The sequence below is a fragment of the Zerene cesonia genome, chromosome 19 (assembly GCF_012273895.1).
Source record: "Zerene cesonia ecotype Mississippi chromosome 19, Zerene_cesonia_1.1, whole genome shotgun sequence".
In the NCBI taxonomy this organism is placed as follows: domain Eukaryota; kingdom Metazoa; phylum Arthropoda; class Insecta; order Lepidoptera; family Pieridae; genus Zerene; species Zerene cesonia.
Window position 1 is genome coordinate 4,329,974 of NC_052120.1, and position 14,732 is coordinate 4,344,705.

The 14,732-nt window shown below is 33.3% G+C and overlaps 3 protein-coding genes across 4 annotated transcripts in view; 1 reads left to right on the plus strand and 2 right to left on the minus strand.

Annotated features, from left to right (window-relative positions):
- The window catches only part of LOC119834182 (WD repeat and FYVE domain-containing protein 3), a 27,302-nt gene extending 25,162 nt beyond the window's left edge, over positions 1-2,140 (minus strand). For both annotated transcript variants that reach the window (XM_038358489.1, XM_038358488.1), the window contains exons 1-4: positions 1,637-2,140; positions 1,210-1,455; positions 401-559; positions 86-278 (exon numbers count right to left, since the gene is read on the minus strand). In XM_038358489.1, the coding sequence (XP_038214417.1) occupies positions 86-278; positions 401-559; positions 1,210-1,455; positions 1,637-1,831 (793 nt within the window). In that variant the 5' untranslated portion in view covers positions 1,832-2,140. The remainder of the gene's footprint in view (positions 1-85; positions 279-400; positions 560-1,209; positions 1,456-1,636) is intronic.
- A 706-nt stretch (positions 2,141-2,846) lies between these two features.
- LOC119834587 (cysteine and histidine-rich domain-containing protein) lies at positions 2,847-5,773 on the plus strand. Its single transcript, XM_038358983.1, has 6 exons — positions 2,847-3,063; positions 3,224-3,360; positions 3,602-3,804; positions 4,115-4,331; positions 4,791-4,985; positions 5,417-5,773. The coding sequence occupies exons 1-6, from the start codon at positions 2,985-2,987 to the stop codon at positions 5,639-5,641; spliced, it is 1,056 nt and encodes a 351-aa protein (XP_038214911.1). The 5' UTR covers positions 2,847-2,984; the 3' UTR covers positions 5,642-5,773.
- A 2,338-nt stretch (positions 5,774-8,111) lies between these two features.
- The window catches only part of LOC119834517 (nuclear receptor subfamily 2 group E member 1), a 23,737-nt gene continuing 17,116 nt past the window's right edge, over positions 8,112-14,732 (minus strand). Inside the window, exons 4-10 of the mRNA XM_038358906.1 lie at positions 12,068-12,225; positions 11,689-11,862; positions 10,874-10,984; positions 9,504-9,743; positions 9,241-9,322; positions 8,642-8,756; positions 8,112-8,304 (exon numbers count right to left, since the gene is read on the minus strand). Of these exons, the coding sequence (XP_038214834.1) occupies positions 8,112-8,304; positions 8,642-8,756; positions 9,241-9,322; positions 9,504-9,743; positions 10,874-10,984; positions 11,689-11,862; positions 12,068-12,225 (1,073 nt within the window). The remainder of the gene's footprint in view (positions 8,305-8,641; positions 8,757-9,240; positions 9,323-9,503; positions 9,744-10,873; positions 10,985-11,688; positions 11,863-12,067; positions 12,226-14,732) is intronic.

The window sequence follows — 14,732 nt, forward strand, 5'->3', positions numbered from 1 at the left end:
ACATTTATTTATTATATGATATATATATTGTATTATATACATGCATATCAATTATAGCAAGGTTAGAAGATTGCTTTGTACTCACTATGTATATATTGTACTACAGATTGTGTTAAGCCATGACGAGATAATGTCATTAATACTTCTGCTGCAGATTTCCTCCACATTATATTATGGGGAGCACACCAGGACGTAATTGCAGAAAAAAGAAGGCTCAAATCATCCTTCCTTGCTAATTCCTCACATGGAAATGGATGACTACATAATCTTACTAAAACCTAAATGAATAATGTGCAATTTATAAATAGGAATTTCTTTGTTGAGATAAAATGTTGATCATGTTAACATCAGAAAGAAAACATTCAATGTCTGATAAATATGGTAAAACAAATTATTTTACCTGAACAAAAATTTTCTGTAAAAGAATTCTTCTTTCCCGAGGTGTAAATTCACTATTATCATCATGAACATCAGCTTCTGACTCAGGTATTTCAGGTAAATCAAAGAACAAATATAAACATTTAACTAATGTTGATGGTATGGCTGCAGTTGTCATCACCTATAAAATTTGTATATTAAATTTATAGTTGAATATAGGTTGGTAAGAGGGAGCTTGAACTAAAAAGAAGACTAGCTTTAATAGGACTGCAACATGTATTTTATATAAGTATTTATATATTATATAGGTCCGCCCCGTCTTCACCTGTAGTACATGTATAGCCTTCCTCAATAAATGGGCTATCTAACACTGAAAGAATTTTTCAAATCAGAGCAGTAGTTATTGAGATTAGTGCGTTCCAACAAACAAACAAACTCTTCAGCTTTATAATATTAGTATAGATATCAAAGCAACATGTACTATGTTGTGAAGAAGCATGATCTGATATATAATAAAGAATATATAAGTATAAATACTAGTAACTTTTTTAATGTCTGTTACATAATAATACTGAATTCAATAAAATATATTCATGTTTATCTGTACAGAAATTAAGAAATTTTGAAAGAATAGAAAAGTTTCATCACGAGGCGGGATTCAAACCCGCATCAGCAATGCAGTAGCAACGCCTAGCCTCTTGGCCAACCATGATCTCTTTTTTCTATTCCTTCAAAATTTCTCATTTATAAAGCATTTAAATGCTATAAAACTCAAAATTAAATGTGTACAGAAAATAATTAACTGTTTAAAGCACATAATATCATTGTAACCTGAATAAGTGATTGATCACCAGCTGCTAACAAGTTTAAGGTGGATAAAAGCATCCATCCATTACTTGATTCTTCCGAGTTTTCTATTTCAAGAAACTTAGCAATAGCACAGCTAGCTGCCTCTGTACTTTGGTTACTAGCTCTTTTGCGAATCTCTGACACCATAAGTTTTGATACTTGCTGACAGAAGGAAAGTATATCCCAAAACTTTTCATTCATGTCAGTTGAAGGACTTGCACCAAATACCTAATAAGAAACATAGAAAACAAATTAAATCGTCTTATATTAACTTTTCTTGATAATAGTGATAACATCGATAAAAATAACGTATTGGATAAAAAAAAATTGTTTGTTTACACAATTGATCCATATATGGTATATGTAAACATAGAAATGTTTTTTATTTATTCAATAATTAACGTTTTACCTTACAAAAGAGCGGAAGCATATTGTAAAGCTTGTCGTCTTTTTCATTTTCTGTTAGCGGTTGTGCCGGATGAGTGTATTCAGCAAATAACTTTTTAAGGTGCATTAAACCCAGCTGAACATGAGAACTTGCTGCCTCTGTGGGCTCCGCCGATGTGGAGGCGGAAGCACCACGCAATTTGCGCATCAAATTCATGTTAACACTTTAACTAAACACCGCCACTATCGCAACATATTTCTCATTTTTCCAACGGGCTTTTCTACATTTTCTATCGTTTAGAGTTCCTACATTACACTGATTTATTTTGTCATCCAATCATATTGAAATGAATGAAAAAAAACGCACCCAAAAATTCAAATTTATAAATAAATAAAAGGAGGAATTTTTACAATGATTATATATTCACAATTTCCTTTATATATTTAACAATTCCATAATAAAAAATACGCCTACGCAAATTCGCAATATCGGAATTGATATTTGGTGTAGACAGAATGTTGCCAACTGTAATTTAATTTTGACAGTGTATGTGTTAAATTTCAATCATAACCTTTAACTAACTCCACTCCACTCAAATTTAAATATTCTTGCATTATAATACATTTTTTTATCAATGAGAGATTCCAGAATTATTTTTGTTGCATAAATAGTTATGCAACAAAAATAGTTATATTACGGATAGTATTCCCGAGTGGATGCGGGTCACAATTCGCTTTTTTGTATCACATATTAGTAAATAGTATTAGGACGTGTTCAAATTGGCGTAAAATATGCACACGATAGTATACGAGTCCTCGACCTTTTTTTTGTTATAATGTTGGAAGAAAATATTTTGTAAAATCTAGTTGTTAATGATGGTGTGTGAAATGTCAACATATATTTAATTGAGTATTTTAAAGCAATCCTTCGTTTAATTATCGCCTATAATTTTTCTTTCGGGTTTTACAGGTCAATGGGTTCAAATCACTGTAGAAATAGCCGATCCTTGATTCTTTTGCTGTGGCTGTCTTTTATAGATTATTAAGCTGTCTTTCGTGGTGAATTTATACAACTTTAGCCATAATACTAGTAAAAATTTTATGAACCTACTTATATGTACTAGTAAAGATTTTTATTATCTGTGGCCATAATATTATTTTCTTGGCAACTGTTGGAAAAAATGTAACAGGTCAAATGCCAATACAAATTGACAAGTGTCATTAAAATTGAAATAAAATTTCAAGATTCAAGTTACTTAGCCGCCTTATGAAGTCGGAACGTGTGTGTGTTTAAATATTAATTTGAGTCGTTATTTCATATTTGTGCTGATATTTTTTATCAATACGGATATTTTTCGTTCTTTGGAACAATGCCTGAAAATAAAAATCTTGTTCAATGTTACAACAGGGGCTGTGGTCAACTTTTTGATCCAAATAGCAATGACAAAGGTAGATTTTTCTAGATTTATTCTCTGTTTTATAAATACTTTAACAATTTATTTATAATCTGGGATCGGATGGTCTACTTTTATTATAGGTAAAGTGCTAATTCCATGAAAATAATATATTATTGACAGAAAATAAATATAATTTTTGTATCGTTTTAAAGAGGAATGCTGTCATCACCCTGGTGCACCTGTATTTCATGATGCCTACAAGGGGTGGTCGTGCTGTAACAAGAAAAGTGTCGATTTTACAGAGTTTCTTAACATAAAAGGATGCACATATTCTTTACATTCAAATACGGTTTGTACTGTCGTATTTTGTGTTTTTTTTACATGGTGATATCAGCTTCATTTATGCTATTGATGCATAGTTTGATAAAGAAACAGCTTGTATAATAATTAATAATTTATCCAGTAGAGTAACTTACTCTGTTGTGTAGAAAGTAAATCCGCAGTTTAAAAAGTATCAACATTCCTTTATAAAACAGTTTGCATTCAATGATTATTAAAGCATACCATTATATTGAAATGTAATATTTTAGAAACCACCAGAACCAGAAAAGAAGGTTTTAGATAAAGAGTTGGAAAAAAAGGAAGTTATAGAAGTAAGAGCACCAATTGTTGGGCCTCAGCTGCCAAGGCCTCCATTTGAGACACCAGTGGTGACTTTGGTAGCAAAAGTTGCAGATTCTTTAAAACAAACTGTTCTCAAGACATCACAGCAAGCTTCTACAACTGATGATGGGTAAAAAGAAAGAACTTCAGTTTTATTATGTAATATGCAGCACATCATGTATAGAAAAAATAACAAGTCAAACTATACTTTGTATTAAGATAATATTAATATTGAAACTGTCTAATTAACTTTTATTTCAAATATCAATCATTAGCTAGAAAGCTAAGAATTTTGTTTTTAATGTAATCAGTGTATAGTTATTGTAAGAAATTAATAAATTGCATAGTTGGTGTTGGTCTAGTCAGATTAACATATGACTAGTACTAACACATATCTATACCCATTGTATAGATGTATTATCAGACCATATCTATTTCAGTATTGTTGCAATTGGGACAACCTGCAAAAATGGTGGATGTAACACATCTTATGAGGGACCTCAGACCAATAACAATATATGTATGTACCATCCCGGTTGTCCCATTTTCCATGAAGGTCTCAAATTCTGGTCATGTTGCCAAAAGAGAACTACTGACTTCAACACTTTCTTAAGTCAACCTGGCTGTACAACTGGCACTCACAAATGGTTTAAAGAGGTTTGCAAACATTTTAACTCTTTACATTGTAAATTTTTGTGTAAATAAACAATATATACAGAAATATTACTACTTGCAAAATACCATTTTAAAAAATGAACACTATAAAATTGACAAATTGTTGAAAAAAAATATTTCATTAAGGCAAGTTTGGAAGCCATGTCCTTACCTTACTGTGGTTATGGTTAAGACCTGTGTGTTCCCTATTGCGAGAAGTTAACAAAATATGTGATTTTTTTGTCCCACCATAATTACATTTAATTTGTAAGATATGTTTCAATATATAAGGAACAAACAAGTGCACATTCATTGTCAAAGCGAGGGTGAGGGGGTGACAAGCATGAAGAATTGGTTGTGTGGCTGGTTAGCTAGTCGCCACACATAATTTTAAAATTTATAAGTATTTATTATGAATCTGGTGCTCTTTAAAATTTATACAGTATGATAATTTTTTTTCAGACAACAGCAGCAGGGACAATAAAATGTCGCTGGGACTGGCATCAAACCCCCGATTATGTTATAGTCAGTGTATATGCTAAGAAGTATGATCCAACTGCTAGTTATGTTAAAGTGAATCCAATTCGGCTTAATGTCAAGTTGTTCTTTTGTGAAGAGGGAAATGCTGCATTTGAACTAGATTTGGAATTAAGAGGCGTAAGAATTAGTTATTTTCACTTTTTTTTATTATTTTATTTTGGATTTTGATTCTTTGTGTTTCTTAATGAATTAAACTTTCACCTATGAGGTAATTTTGAAGATATGAAATTTGTTTTTGAACTTAAACAGTCCAATGTAAGTAATTATTTAATTAAGTATAATATGGCTAGACATTACTGATTAATGGGCATAAGACCCAACCTTAATCATTTGCTTATTGAAACTCACTATTCAAATGAAAAAAAGGATTGTTTTCATGTTTGATAATTTAAACACATGGGTTACTAATAGACCTGTCCATAATTTCATATCGAAAATACTCATAATATCAAACTGCTCTCTATTAATAATAAAATACTATTGTGTATAATTTTATATGTGCATATAATTAAAAAATGAGGTTAATTAAACAATTAAATATATTTTAGGTAATAGATGTAGATAAGAGTACTGCTTCAATGTTGGGAACTAAAGTTGAAATAAAATTGAAGAAAGCCGAGCCTGGTGCTTGGAGCAAACTAGATTTTCCAAGAAGTACACCAAAATTGGAAAAAATAGAAACTCCAAAGCCTGAAGTTGATGAGGATGATTCCGTAGATCTGTCTACAGTTGAAGCTATCCATTCAATGAGCAAAGTAAATGTAGTTGGCTGATATTTAGCAAAAACTTATTATTTATGTTCTAGATTATTTTTTATACCAACAATGTTTTCATGACAGTCTCGGATGATTTAAATTGTGCTATTTACTATTGGCTTCTTTGAAAATAAAAATGACTATACATTTTGTTGAGCTTTTATTTTTGTTGACCTTCAAGTTTATCTGTGTATATTCCAAAATGTACATTATAAGCAAACTAAAGGAAAAAACATGTGAAACTGAGGCAAAGAAGGGGCAAGGGGAATAATCGGACTTATATTATCCATCTAAAGATCTAAAGATGATCAATTTAACAAGATATCTGCATTTCCTTAAAGTGTTTCGTAATTGTAATGTAGGTACTCGTAAAAGTCAAAGAGTAGTATATACGGATACGGATTAAAGTCGATTCAAAATCTAAATAAACACGCAAACAGTTCAGTTTGATGAGCATTTTCTGTTGTATTAGGTACAAAAGTCGTAAATTTGGAACTCCCGACGTGTAAGTTCTAGAGATTTACTATAACATAAATAGAAATAATGGCCTGGCAAAAGTTGTTCAGTCTGATGGGCATTTTCTGTCCACTTACCTACAATGATCGAGATCTGGAATATCTTATGTGCTACTAATGAGAGCTTTATGATTGATTATTTATCTGTGATGGCATATCCTTAAACTTTTGACTGCAATTGCCAAAACTCCCATTTATGTTACTTAATTTTGTTTTCCATTTATCTTCGTGACACGGTAGCATATCCGGTAATGCAACCCGACTAATTTTTAACGCTTTGCAATGTAATATTAGCTGTAATCCTTACTTTGTGTAGTACCGGTGAGGCTGGTTCTATTCATACCGCGCACACCACTCATTCCCATCAATTTCCCTTTTCAGCTTAGGCGCACACAGTTTTCCGCTACATTTTGACTACATGCTGTGCCGTGAAAATAAGTAAGTCTGTTTTTCACCATTGCTGTTTTATTCACCATTCGAATTTGGTCGGTGTATCGATGATGTTCCCGATATTACGTTTTATTTACTTGTCTTTTTATAGATTCAGTGAATTTCGGTGAAAATTTATGTTTCTAAGGAGGCGTCCATAAATTTCGTGAGACTTTTTCAGGATTTTTTGAACTTAACCAGAAGTTGTAGCCTATTTTAAGTGTCATTATTATTTTCCATTCTTTAGTTCTCTTAATTAAAGCACAAATAACATAATACTATCCTAGTTACCTAAAGCATAAAACTACATCAAAAACATTTTATTTTTATTTTTTACTTTTTAAAATGGTTTACTTAATAAATTAGGCGTTTGTAAAAGTGACACACAACTTAAACGCAGTGTATATAAGAAATCGCATAAGTCCCTCCACCGGTTTCTGAAATCCAGCGATATCGTAAACGTTCGACCCAGCTGCGTCTTGAATAGACGCACAAATTTAAAAATCCTACCAATATATATTATGTAATATATTTCTGCTAATCCTACTAATATTATAAATGCGAAAGTTTGTAAGGATATATGTGTGTCTTTGTTGCTCTTTCACGCAAAAACAACTGGAATACATATAGGCAACTTTTTATCCCGATAATCCTACGGGATACGGACTTACGCGAGTGAAACCGCGGGGCGCAGCTAGTTGGATACAAAATTTGTCATTACCTGCATATCAAATAAACTGCCGCTGGGGGACACAGACGGGAACACAAACGAATATTTACAGTTTCTATCTCGTCTCGATGGCCTTACTGATATCACTGCTTCGGCACCCTGATAAGAGGTACTAAAAGTCTTTTTCGAATAGAGATATGTTTATTTGCTTATATTTTATACAATATGATGTACATTATTTTCAATTACCTAAGAATCTAGTATTGTAAAATTTACATAATTTAAATATACAATAGTGACTAGAGCGATGACTAGAATAAATTGAACATTCGGTGATATATTCATTCATGTAGTTCAGTACCTAATATTCTGTACTCAAGACTAGATATAAGTACATACACGTCCACAAACTCATATTCCCACCTACTTACTTATACATATTTAAAAGAACTATAAATATAGGTTTTAGGATGGAAACAGCTTCGGAAACATTCACTGATTATATACATATAAGATCACAATTTGATTTAAAATTATTAACACATATTCACACAATTCCAATAATGACTTAATCTTATTCCCTAATAACAATTGTTTTATATAACATCTTATTTAGCTGAAAAGCATAGGATAGTCGCTCTAAAAGCTTTACTCCTCAACAATATTCCAGAATCTAATAATATTTGCCGAACTATGCTCAATCTTTCCATTCAAGTATTCTTCTGTATTAAACTCATCTCATTATAATCACCGCATAACATTTTTATATACAATTGAAAAGGATGTTCTCAACAATTAAAAAAAAAAAAACAAATACATATAACTATTGCGTAGAATTTTTGAATTTGTATGAAGGAAATCAATGTCGAAAGTATTAAGGCGAAGCACAATGATCTGTTGTCGGTATCGGTTGAAATGCTGGAGTAGGAGCTGGCTGCATTCTGTACATATCATGAAGCAGAGTGGCTACAGACACGTCGCCCACTGTATCCCGGAATAACAGCAGTTCGATGGAACGTGGGCGGACCGCCCGTAATGATGGCAGTAAAAGTAATAATCGACCAAATCTGTTGGGAAATAATTATATATTTTTTGTCAATTACGTTGCAAAATAAGAATATAAATTGCCAAATAATACAAAAACATATCGTGTGGACAATTGGAAAAAAATACTATCATAGCTATTTGCTATGTCTTACTATATCTATGGATTTTTTAGTAGGCGGTAGGTTGTCTCCTAGAAGAGAAAAATTATTGGTTCTTATTTATTATTTGCTTCAATGTCGGATGATAATACCCCAGAACGTGTTTGACTATGAATAATAATAGATATACAATTTAATATTCCGTCTTATTCCTATAACGATTACTTACATAACAAAATTAAAAAATACATTTATATACCTAGTTGGCTGGCGAGTATATCTCGACCGAACGTAGTCCGCTAAAATGCATTGCGCTTGATCCTGCAGCATTTCGACTGGTTGGGTTTCACTAAGGCCGGGTGTGTCTGTAAGTTCTTCATATATTAAATACTAATTGACACCCCAATGCATATTAAAAAAATCGGTCTATTGAATCAGATTCACGACACTAAGGGTTCCGTAGGAATAAATTAACTTTACCAACTATTTATTGCTTTGTTCGATTTTTTATTATTTGTTTTTACAGTGGCAACTGAAAAATTCAACTGTTTAAATATCACGGTGCATGAGACAGCCTGGTGACAAACGGACGGATAGACAGACAGACAAACCGACGGCGGCAGCGAAGTCTTAGCAATAGGATCCTGCAGTACCTCTTGATTCCGTACCCAAATCCTAAGAAAGGTTTTAGGAAATTTTGGTTGTTATCATTAATTCATAAATAGTAGGTAGCTAAGTTTATTGGTATAGATTTACAAAATACGTTATGCTTATTTCACTAAATAATTTTGAAACATTTGTTATAGATTTGGAAAAAAATATCGGTACATTTGTACAAAGTTATAATTATATATTTACCTGGTGAAAATAAAACTATCGCCTTCATACATCCACACTCACTGCCGTCGGGGGCAATTTGTCTAAACCGGCACAGTATTTCCTAAAAATCAATTTATAACAATTACTTCTATACCAATTAAGTTATTTATATAAATACAGTGGATTTGATGGTACCTACATTGTTATTGTTGTTGGGCTGTTAGTTTATGCAAAAGATACGACTCGATATTGTAATACGTGTATGCAAATATATTTCATTAAACATTTTTTAACATAGGTACCTGTAAAGTATTTAGTTCTAAATCAGCCAATGGTTCTGGAGGTAACCGAGCTCTGGCCGTGGGCGCCGACAGCAGCGGGGCGAGGTCCCACGGCGCCGACCACTGAGCCAAATGTAATAGAAACAAGTCCTTCCAAGCTGCCCTAAGCAGGACTAGTTGGTCCGATGGTGCGAGCGCTTGAAAAGGTGCCAAGCATCGCACCCAACGCACAGCCATAAATAATAGCCGTGCACTGGTTTCCTAGAAATGAATGAAAAATTTTATATGTGGAAGTCGAGGACGCCTCGGCACGATTTGAGCCAGCTCGCACAAGGGAAACACCACACCCCCACAGAAGACCGGCCTGAAATAGTAGCATGCTACTGTGTTTCGTTCGGCGAATAGTGAAGCCGAAAGGCCCGTATCCTTTTCCTGATCCTTCCAGGTACATTTCTTCTTTGCGGTCGTTAATCAATTCCTTATTTTTCAACCCATAAACGAACGCGAGCAGCGCATTCGCCGGGGCACTACCTTTTGTGTTGTTCATGGGCGTTCATGGGCGTCAGTGATCGCTTACCATCAGGGAAACCACTAGCGCAGTTGCCCGCTGCGACATAAAAACGTGCTTTAATGAGCCTAGATAGGGTAATTCTTTATGTAGATACAATGAAAAGTTGTGTAATACGTAGATGTATTTGCTATTTGAACAGGATTCAACCCTTAAATAACTATACATTATATTATATATCTGATTTTATGTTAGGTTTATTTGGCGGTTAATTAATTTAAATGTACATAGTACCTTATTTAAAACTTAACTTTTTAGTTAAAATAAAAAATTGGTACATTTTAGGCGGGGATGCGAAACATTAGGTACTGTATCGTTGTGGGCGTAAAGCCATGGTATCGTATCGCGACCAACGGGCGGGGTAAGTCAAGTAGGCGAAAAGTCACCCCTGCGGCGCCCAATCGCGGCTTAGATCCCGCCCTATAAGTCACAAAGGCATTTACTTAAAAGCAAATAGCTTTGTTTTCAATAAACATAGAAATACTTGTCATTTAACGATCGTTAATTATTTCTTACAGTTTGAAACGTAAGGTAGCACAATAAAACAGTTAATTATACACTCTTTAAGAAAGGTATTTTTCATATATCTAATCATAATAAATCATAACAATGTGACATTATGATCTAAAAACTGAAAAATAAATGAGTCTTTTTCTGGTTTTAATTAAATAAACATTGCCTATACCTACAACTTTAACGTATAATGTAGAGTAGTTGTATCCATATTAAGTAGATATCTATTCTATCAGTTCCCATCCTAGTCTTTGTTCTACATTGACATGCTACAATTTAATTCGGTTGTGAGGTTAGATTGATATCTTACCTGTAACAATTCCCATGTAGGGGCCAAGGGTGCACCGAAAGCATTTTGCGGCGGCCGAAGTAGAGTCGGGTCGCCTTGAAGTTGAAGCTGTTTTGCGCTCCACATTAGTTCCTATTAAACATTAAATTGTGCTTACAATTAATAGAGGGATCAAAATTATCTTTGCTTTTTCATTTTTTTTACTTATTTTTATTTATTTATTTATTTATTACTCTTTAACAAATAATTGTACAGGAAACTTAAAAATATATATGAGTAACAAGTAAAAAAGAAAGAGTACAATTTGTTGCGCGGCCTTATCACTCAGAAGTGATCTCTTCCAGGCAACCCGGGCAAAAGGTAACGCATTATAGATTTTTGGCGGGTCGAGAAACAAAATAGAAAAACAACGTACAACATATACCTAATATAATATATACATATACACATACACAAATACATAACACAAATACGTACAACATTCTATATATATATACATATAAAACAAATTAAATATTAATTTCAAATATATAAAGGAGACTTAGGATTGGAATATAGGATAAAATAAATACCAACTAAATACATACACATAGATAAATTATTGAGCCAAACTAGGAAGGGAAAGAAAGTGTTGACGTACTAGATTCTTGAAATTATTCCCATACATCCTTAATTAATTTCGGGCAATCGAATGAACTTTAAACTATAAAATACGTAAATAATTTATGATTTCGTAGTAGTGCCTACCCACAAATAGTATAGAACTATGTAGGAAAATATTTAACATTACTTTAATTGATAACAATGCTTTGTTACACATTCAATTGGAAACTAACCTGACATTTATCACTTGACATGAGCATGTGAAGTAGGCCTGGTGGTGGCGGCGCCAGAAAGGGTTCAGTGATAAGAGGCAGAGGACTGACGGCTCCCGTGCCTCCAGCCCCACTAGATCCTGCTGAAGATGCCGTGCTCAGAGGTGCTGAGTCATTCAGGCCGTTGATGCTAAACTAAAACAATATCACTCGTTGAACGGAAGGTATTTAATTACTTTTATTTATTTAACTGCATGCCTTTCCCGTCTCGATTACCACGAATTTTCAATTGAAGCTCGAGAACCAACCCATCTTAAGTGATAAGGGTGCCCTGGTATAACAACGTTCACCAGATCAGCTATTATAATATGAAGCTAGAAATCTAGCTATGTAGTCGTACCTGAAAATTAAACGGCTGTGGTAGCGGTGTGTAAGGCGAAGGTGGTGATAGTTTCAAGGGGTGCGGCTTGTGAGCGTGGGCCAGCGATGGTGGAGGCAGAGAGCCTAATGAGCTGGCGTGCAGCTTGGGCTTTCGTGGACCACGCTCGTGCTGCACGGCTGTAACACAAAGAGGTTTTAACTATACAGATTCCAAAGATCTGATCTGATGTATTCAGACTAAATCATACCAAAAAAAGTTATTCGTATTCCATTGTTTTTTCAAAACTTCAGTACTTTTTATCTAATAAAAATGTAGGTAAAATACAAAGGAATTTATTTGATACATTTTCTAAATACCTAAATTAAAACAGCATTAATGATTTTTCACAATTTTTCACGTAACATTAATTATAATGTGATAGATCGACGAGAGACTAAAAAAATACGACAGTAAATGTAAATATAATTCCAATAAAAAAAATATTTGGTTAAATAAAACCAAAAGAGAATATTATTTAATAACAAATAACTATAATGGAGTCCAAAATCGATCCTAAATGGACATGTTGCATCCGCTCTTGTAGAGATGAAGATACAATTTCTAATAAGAGTTTATTATTTTATTAAGGTAGCGATTGAATGTATGAACAAAGTTAAATCTGTAGTTGTTTAACATGTTGGATTATGGAGACGTGTAGCGCTTATACGCCGATCAGTGATCCCTGCGTAAGCTAGGATCTCGTCGCCTATAACCTGCATTAGGGGACTTTGTGAATACGATTATGTTGATTTAATATAACACTTCCATTACTTTACCTTGTTAAGATGTTATGTAAACGCATAAAGCAACATTTAACTAGCTTCCGAAGGTTTTTCGTTGCATATAACACAAATTATTGAGTAATTTACTAAATTGCCCTATCATACGTAATTCTTAACAAGGAATACAAAGAAATAGCAAGTCAAACGATCGTCATGTTATCAAACATACAGAATTAACTATTCAAACATTAAGACTTCAGCTAAGAAGATTGTAACTCAAAATGCGGGCTTATAAAGAGTGCAGTGAGCATGTATAAAAAGTTAAACAGTTTCGATTGCATCAATGTGCACCACCCTAAATGTAATGACGTCACGCAATCAGCTTAGTGAGGCTGAGTCCATGAGAATGCGGCTATTGTGTGTGCACATGGCGCTCGCCGCTCGCTGCATACGCTCGGTTCCCGCGCGGCGGCTTACTCAGTACGTGAATAGTGACGGACACTACATGAGTAACAGATTAAACGCTACACAAAAGGGTCGCTGCGAAACTGTTTAAAGCTAGAGAACTCGGGTAGAAGCTTACGATCGTAAGCAATTCTCTCAATTTAACGTTTTGCTTCTTTAATTCGGCCAATTATTCTTTTTCTAACCTTTAATATTTAAAGGTTTTGTGTTACTACTGATCAAATGCCTACTTTTTGATATTTGTTTATATCCTATTTTCTTGTTAGTTGCATATCTAGCAAAAAGCATTCAGTGCTTCTTAAAATACACTATACCTGAGTGTGCAATATTCAAATTTTCTAACAACGAGTACAAATTATTTGCTTGGAATTATGATATAGATACAAGATTGTAAAAAACAGCGATAAAAATTTCTAATTGATTTCAATCGCGGACGTTGTACAGTTTCACCCCTGATTGAGGAAATCCCGCAACTGCTGATCCCAAGGCGACCGAGGCTTAAATTCATTTCTATTTTCATACTTAAAATTTCATAGATTAGTTTAGTTTAGGATACTTTGTTGTAATTTAGATAAAAATTATTAAGAATTGTTTTTGTTATTTCCTTTTCCTGGCGGCTGAAGAATAAAAAAAAAAACATCGTGAGGAAACCGGCAAGTCCAAGAATTTAAAGTTCCATGACTTGTGACATCTGCCAACTTGCACTTAGCCAGAGAGGTGAATTATGAACCCTCATTGGAGGACTTTGTCCCTGCAATGAGAACAAATATGGGCATATAATTGCATCATCATCATCAGATTATGCAATTATGCAAGAATAGGAAATTAAATATCGGATACTCGAATTCGGAGTCATTTATTCCTGAAATTCCAGATAAAAAATCTAGCTGCTTGTTAATTTAAGGAATATAAAGCAATAATTGTTCATAAACATTAGCAATGCTATAAATAGTTTTCTATTTATTTTTTGTATGTTCAAAATTTTCCGTGAACTCAAAAAAACGTAGTTTTTGCTTTTTTTAACTTGTAGTTACGTAGTGATGTCCTACGTTTACGTGTACGCAATTGGAATCAAAAATGTTTAACTTCATTCTCTTTTCTTACGTACGTGTCTATGGAATTAAAAATGTTTAACTTCATTCTCTTTTCTTACGTATGTGTCTAAATAAAGGCCATGATGGCGAAATATAGAGAACCTTTTGTTTATAGGGCACATGTAATCCCAAATAGAACACGTGCTTTTTTCTCGACTTCAACCCCGCTGTTGAGGAAAAAATATCAAATAAATACGCACCTTAACAGCTCAGCAAAAGAGTTTAAAATAATAAAATATAGTTCGACTCAAGGGTCGCTTAATTTGAGGGTTTGGTTTATAGAGTGACGCAGATATGTCCAAGTTTAATTAGTACTTTATGAGAAAGCAAAATAGAGTTTGATAGCGTTGTTATTTATAGATG

Excerpts from the sequence above, each read along its gene's own strand:
- LOC119834587 (XM_038358983.1), top strand. The coding sequence starts at position 2,985 with ATGCCTGAAAATAAAAATCTTGTTCAATGTTACAACAGGGGCTGTGGT. Across the intron at positions 4,332-4,790 it reads CTCACAAATGGTTTAAAGAG|ACAACAGCAGCAGGGACAAT; the intron begins GTTTGCAAACAT and ends ATTTTTTTTCAG. Across the intron at positions 4,986-5,416 it reads TAGATTTGGAATTAAGAGGC|GTAATAGATGTAGATAAGAG; the intron begins GTAAGAATTAGT and ends AATATATTTTAG.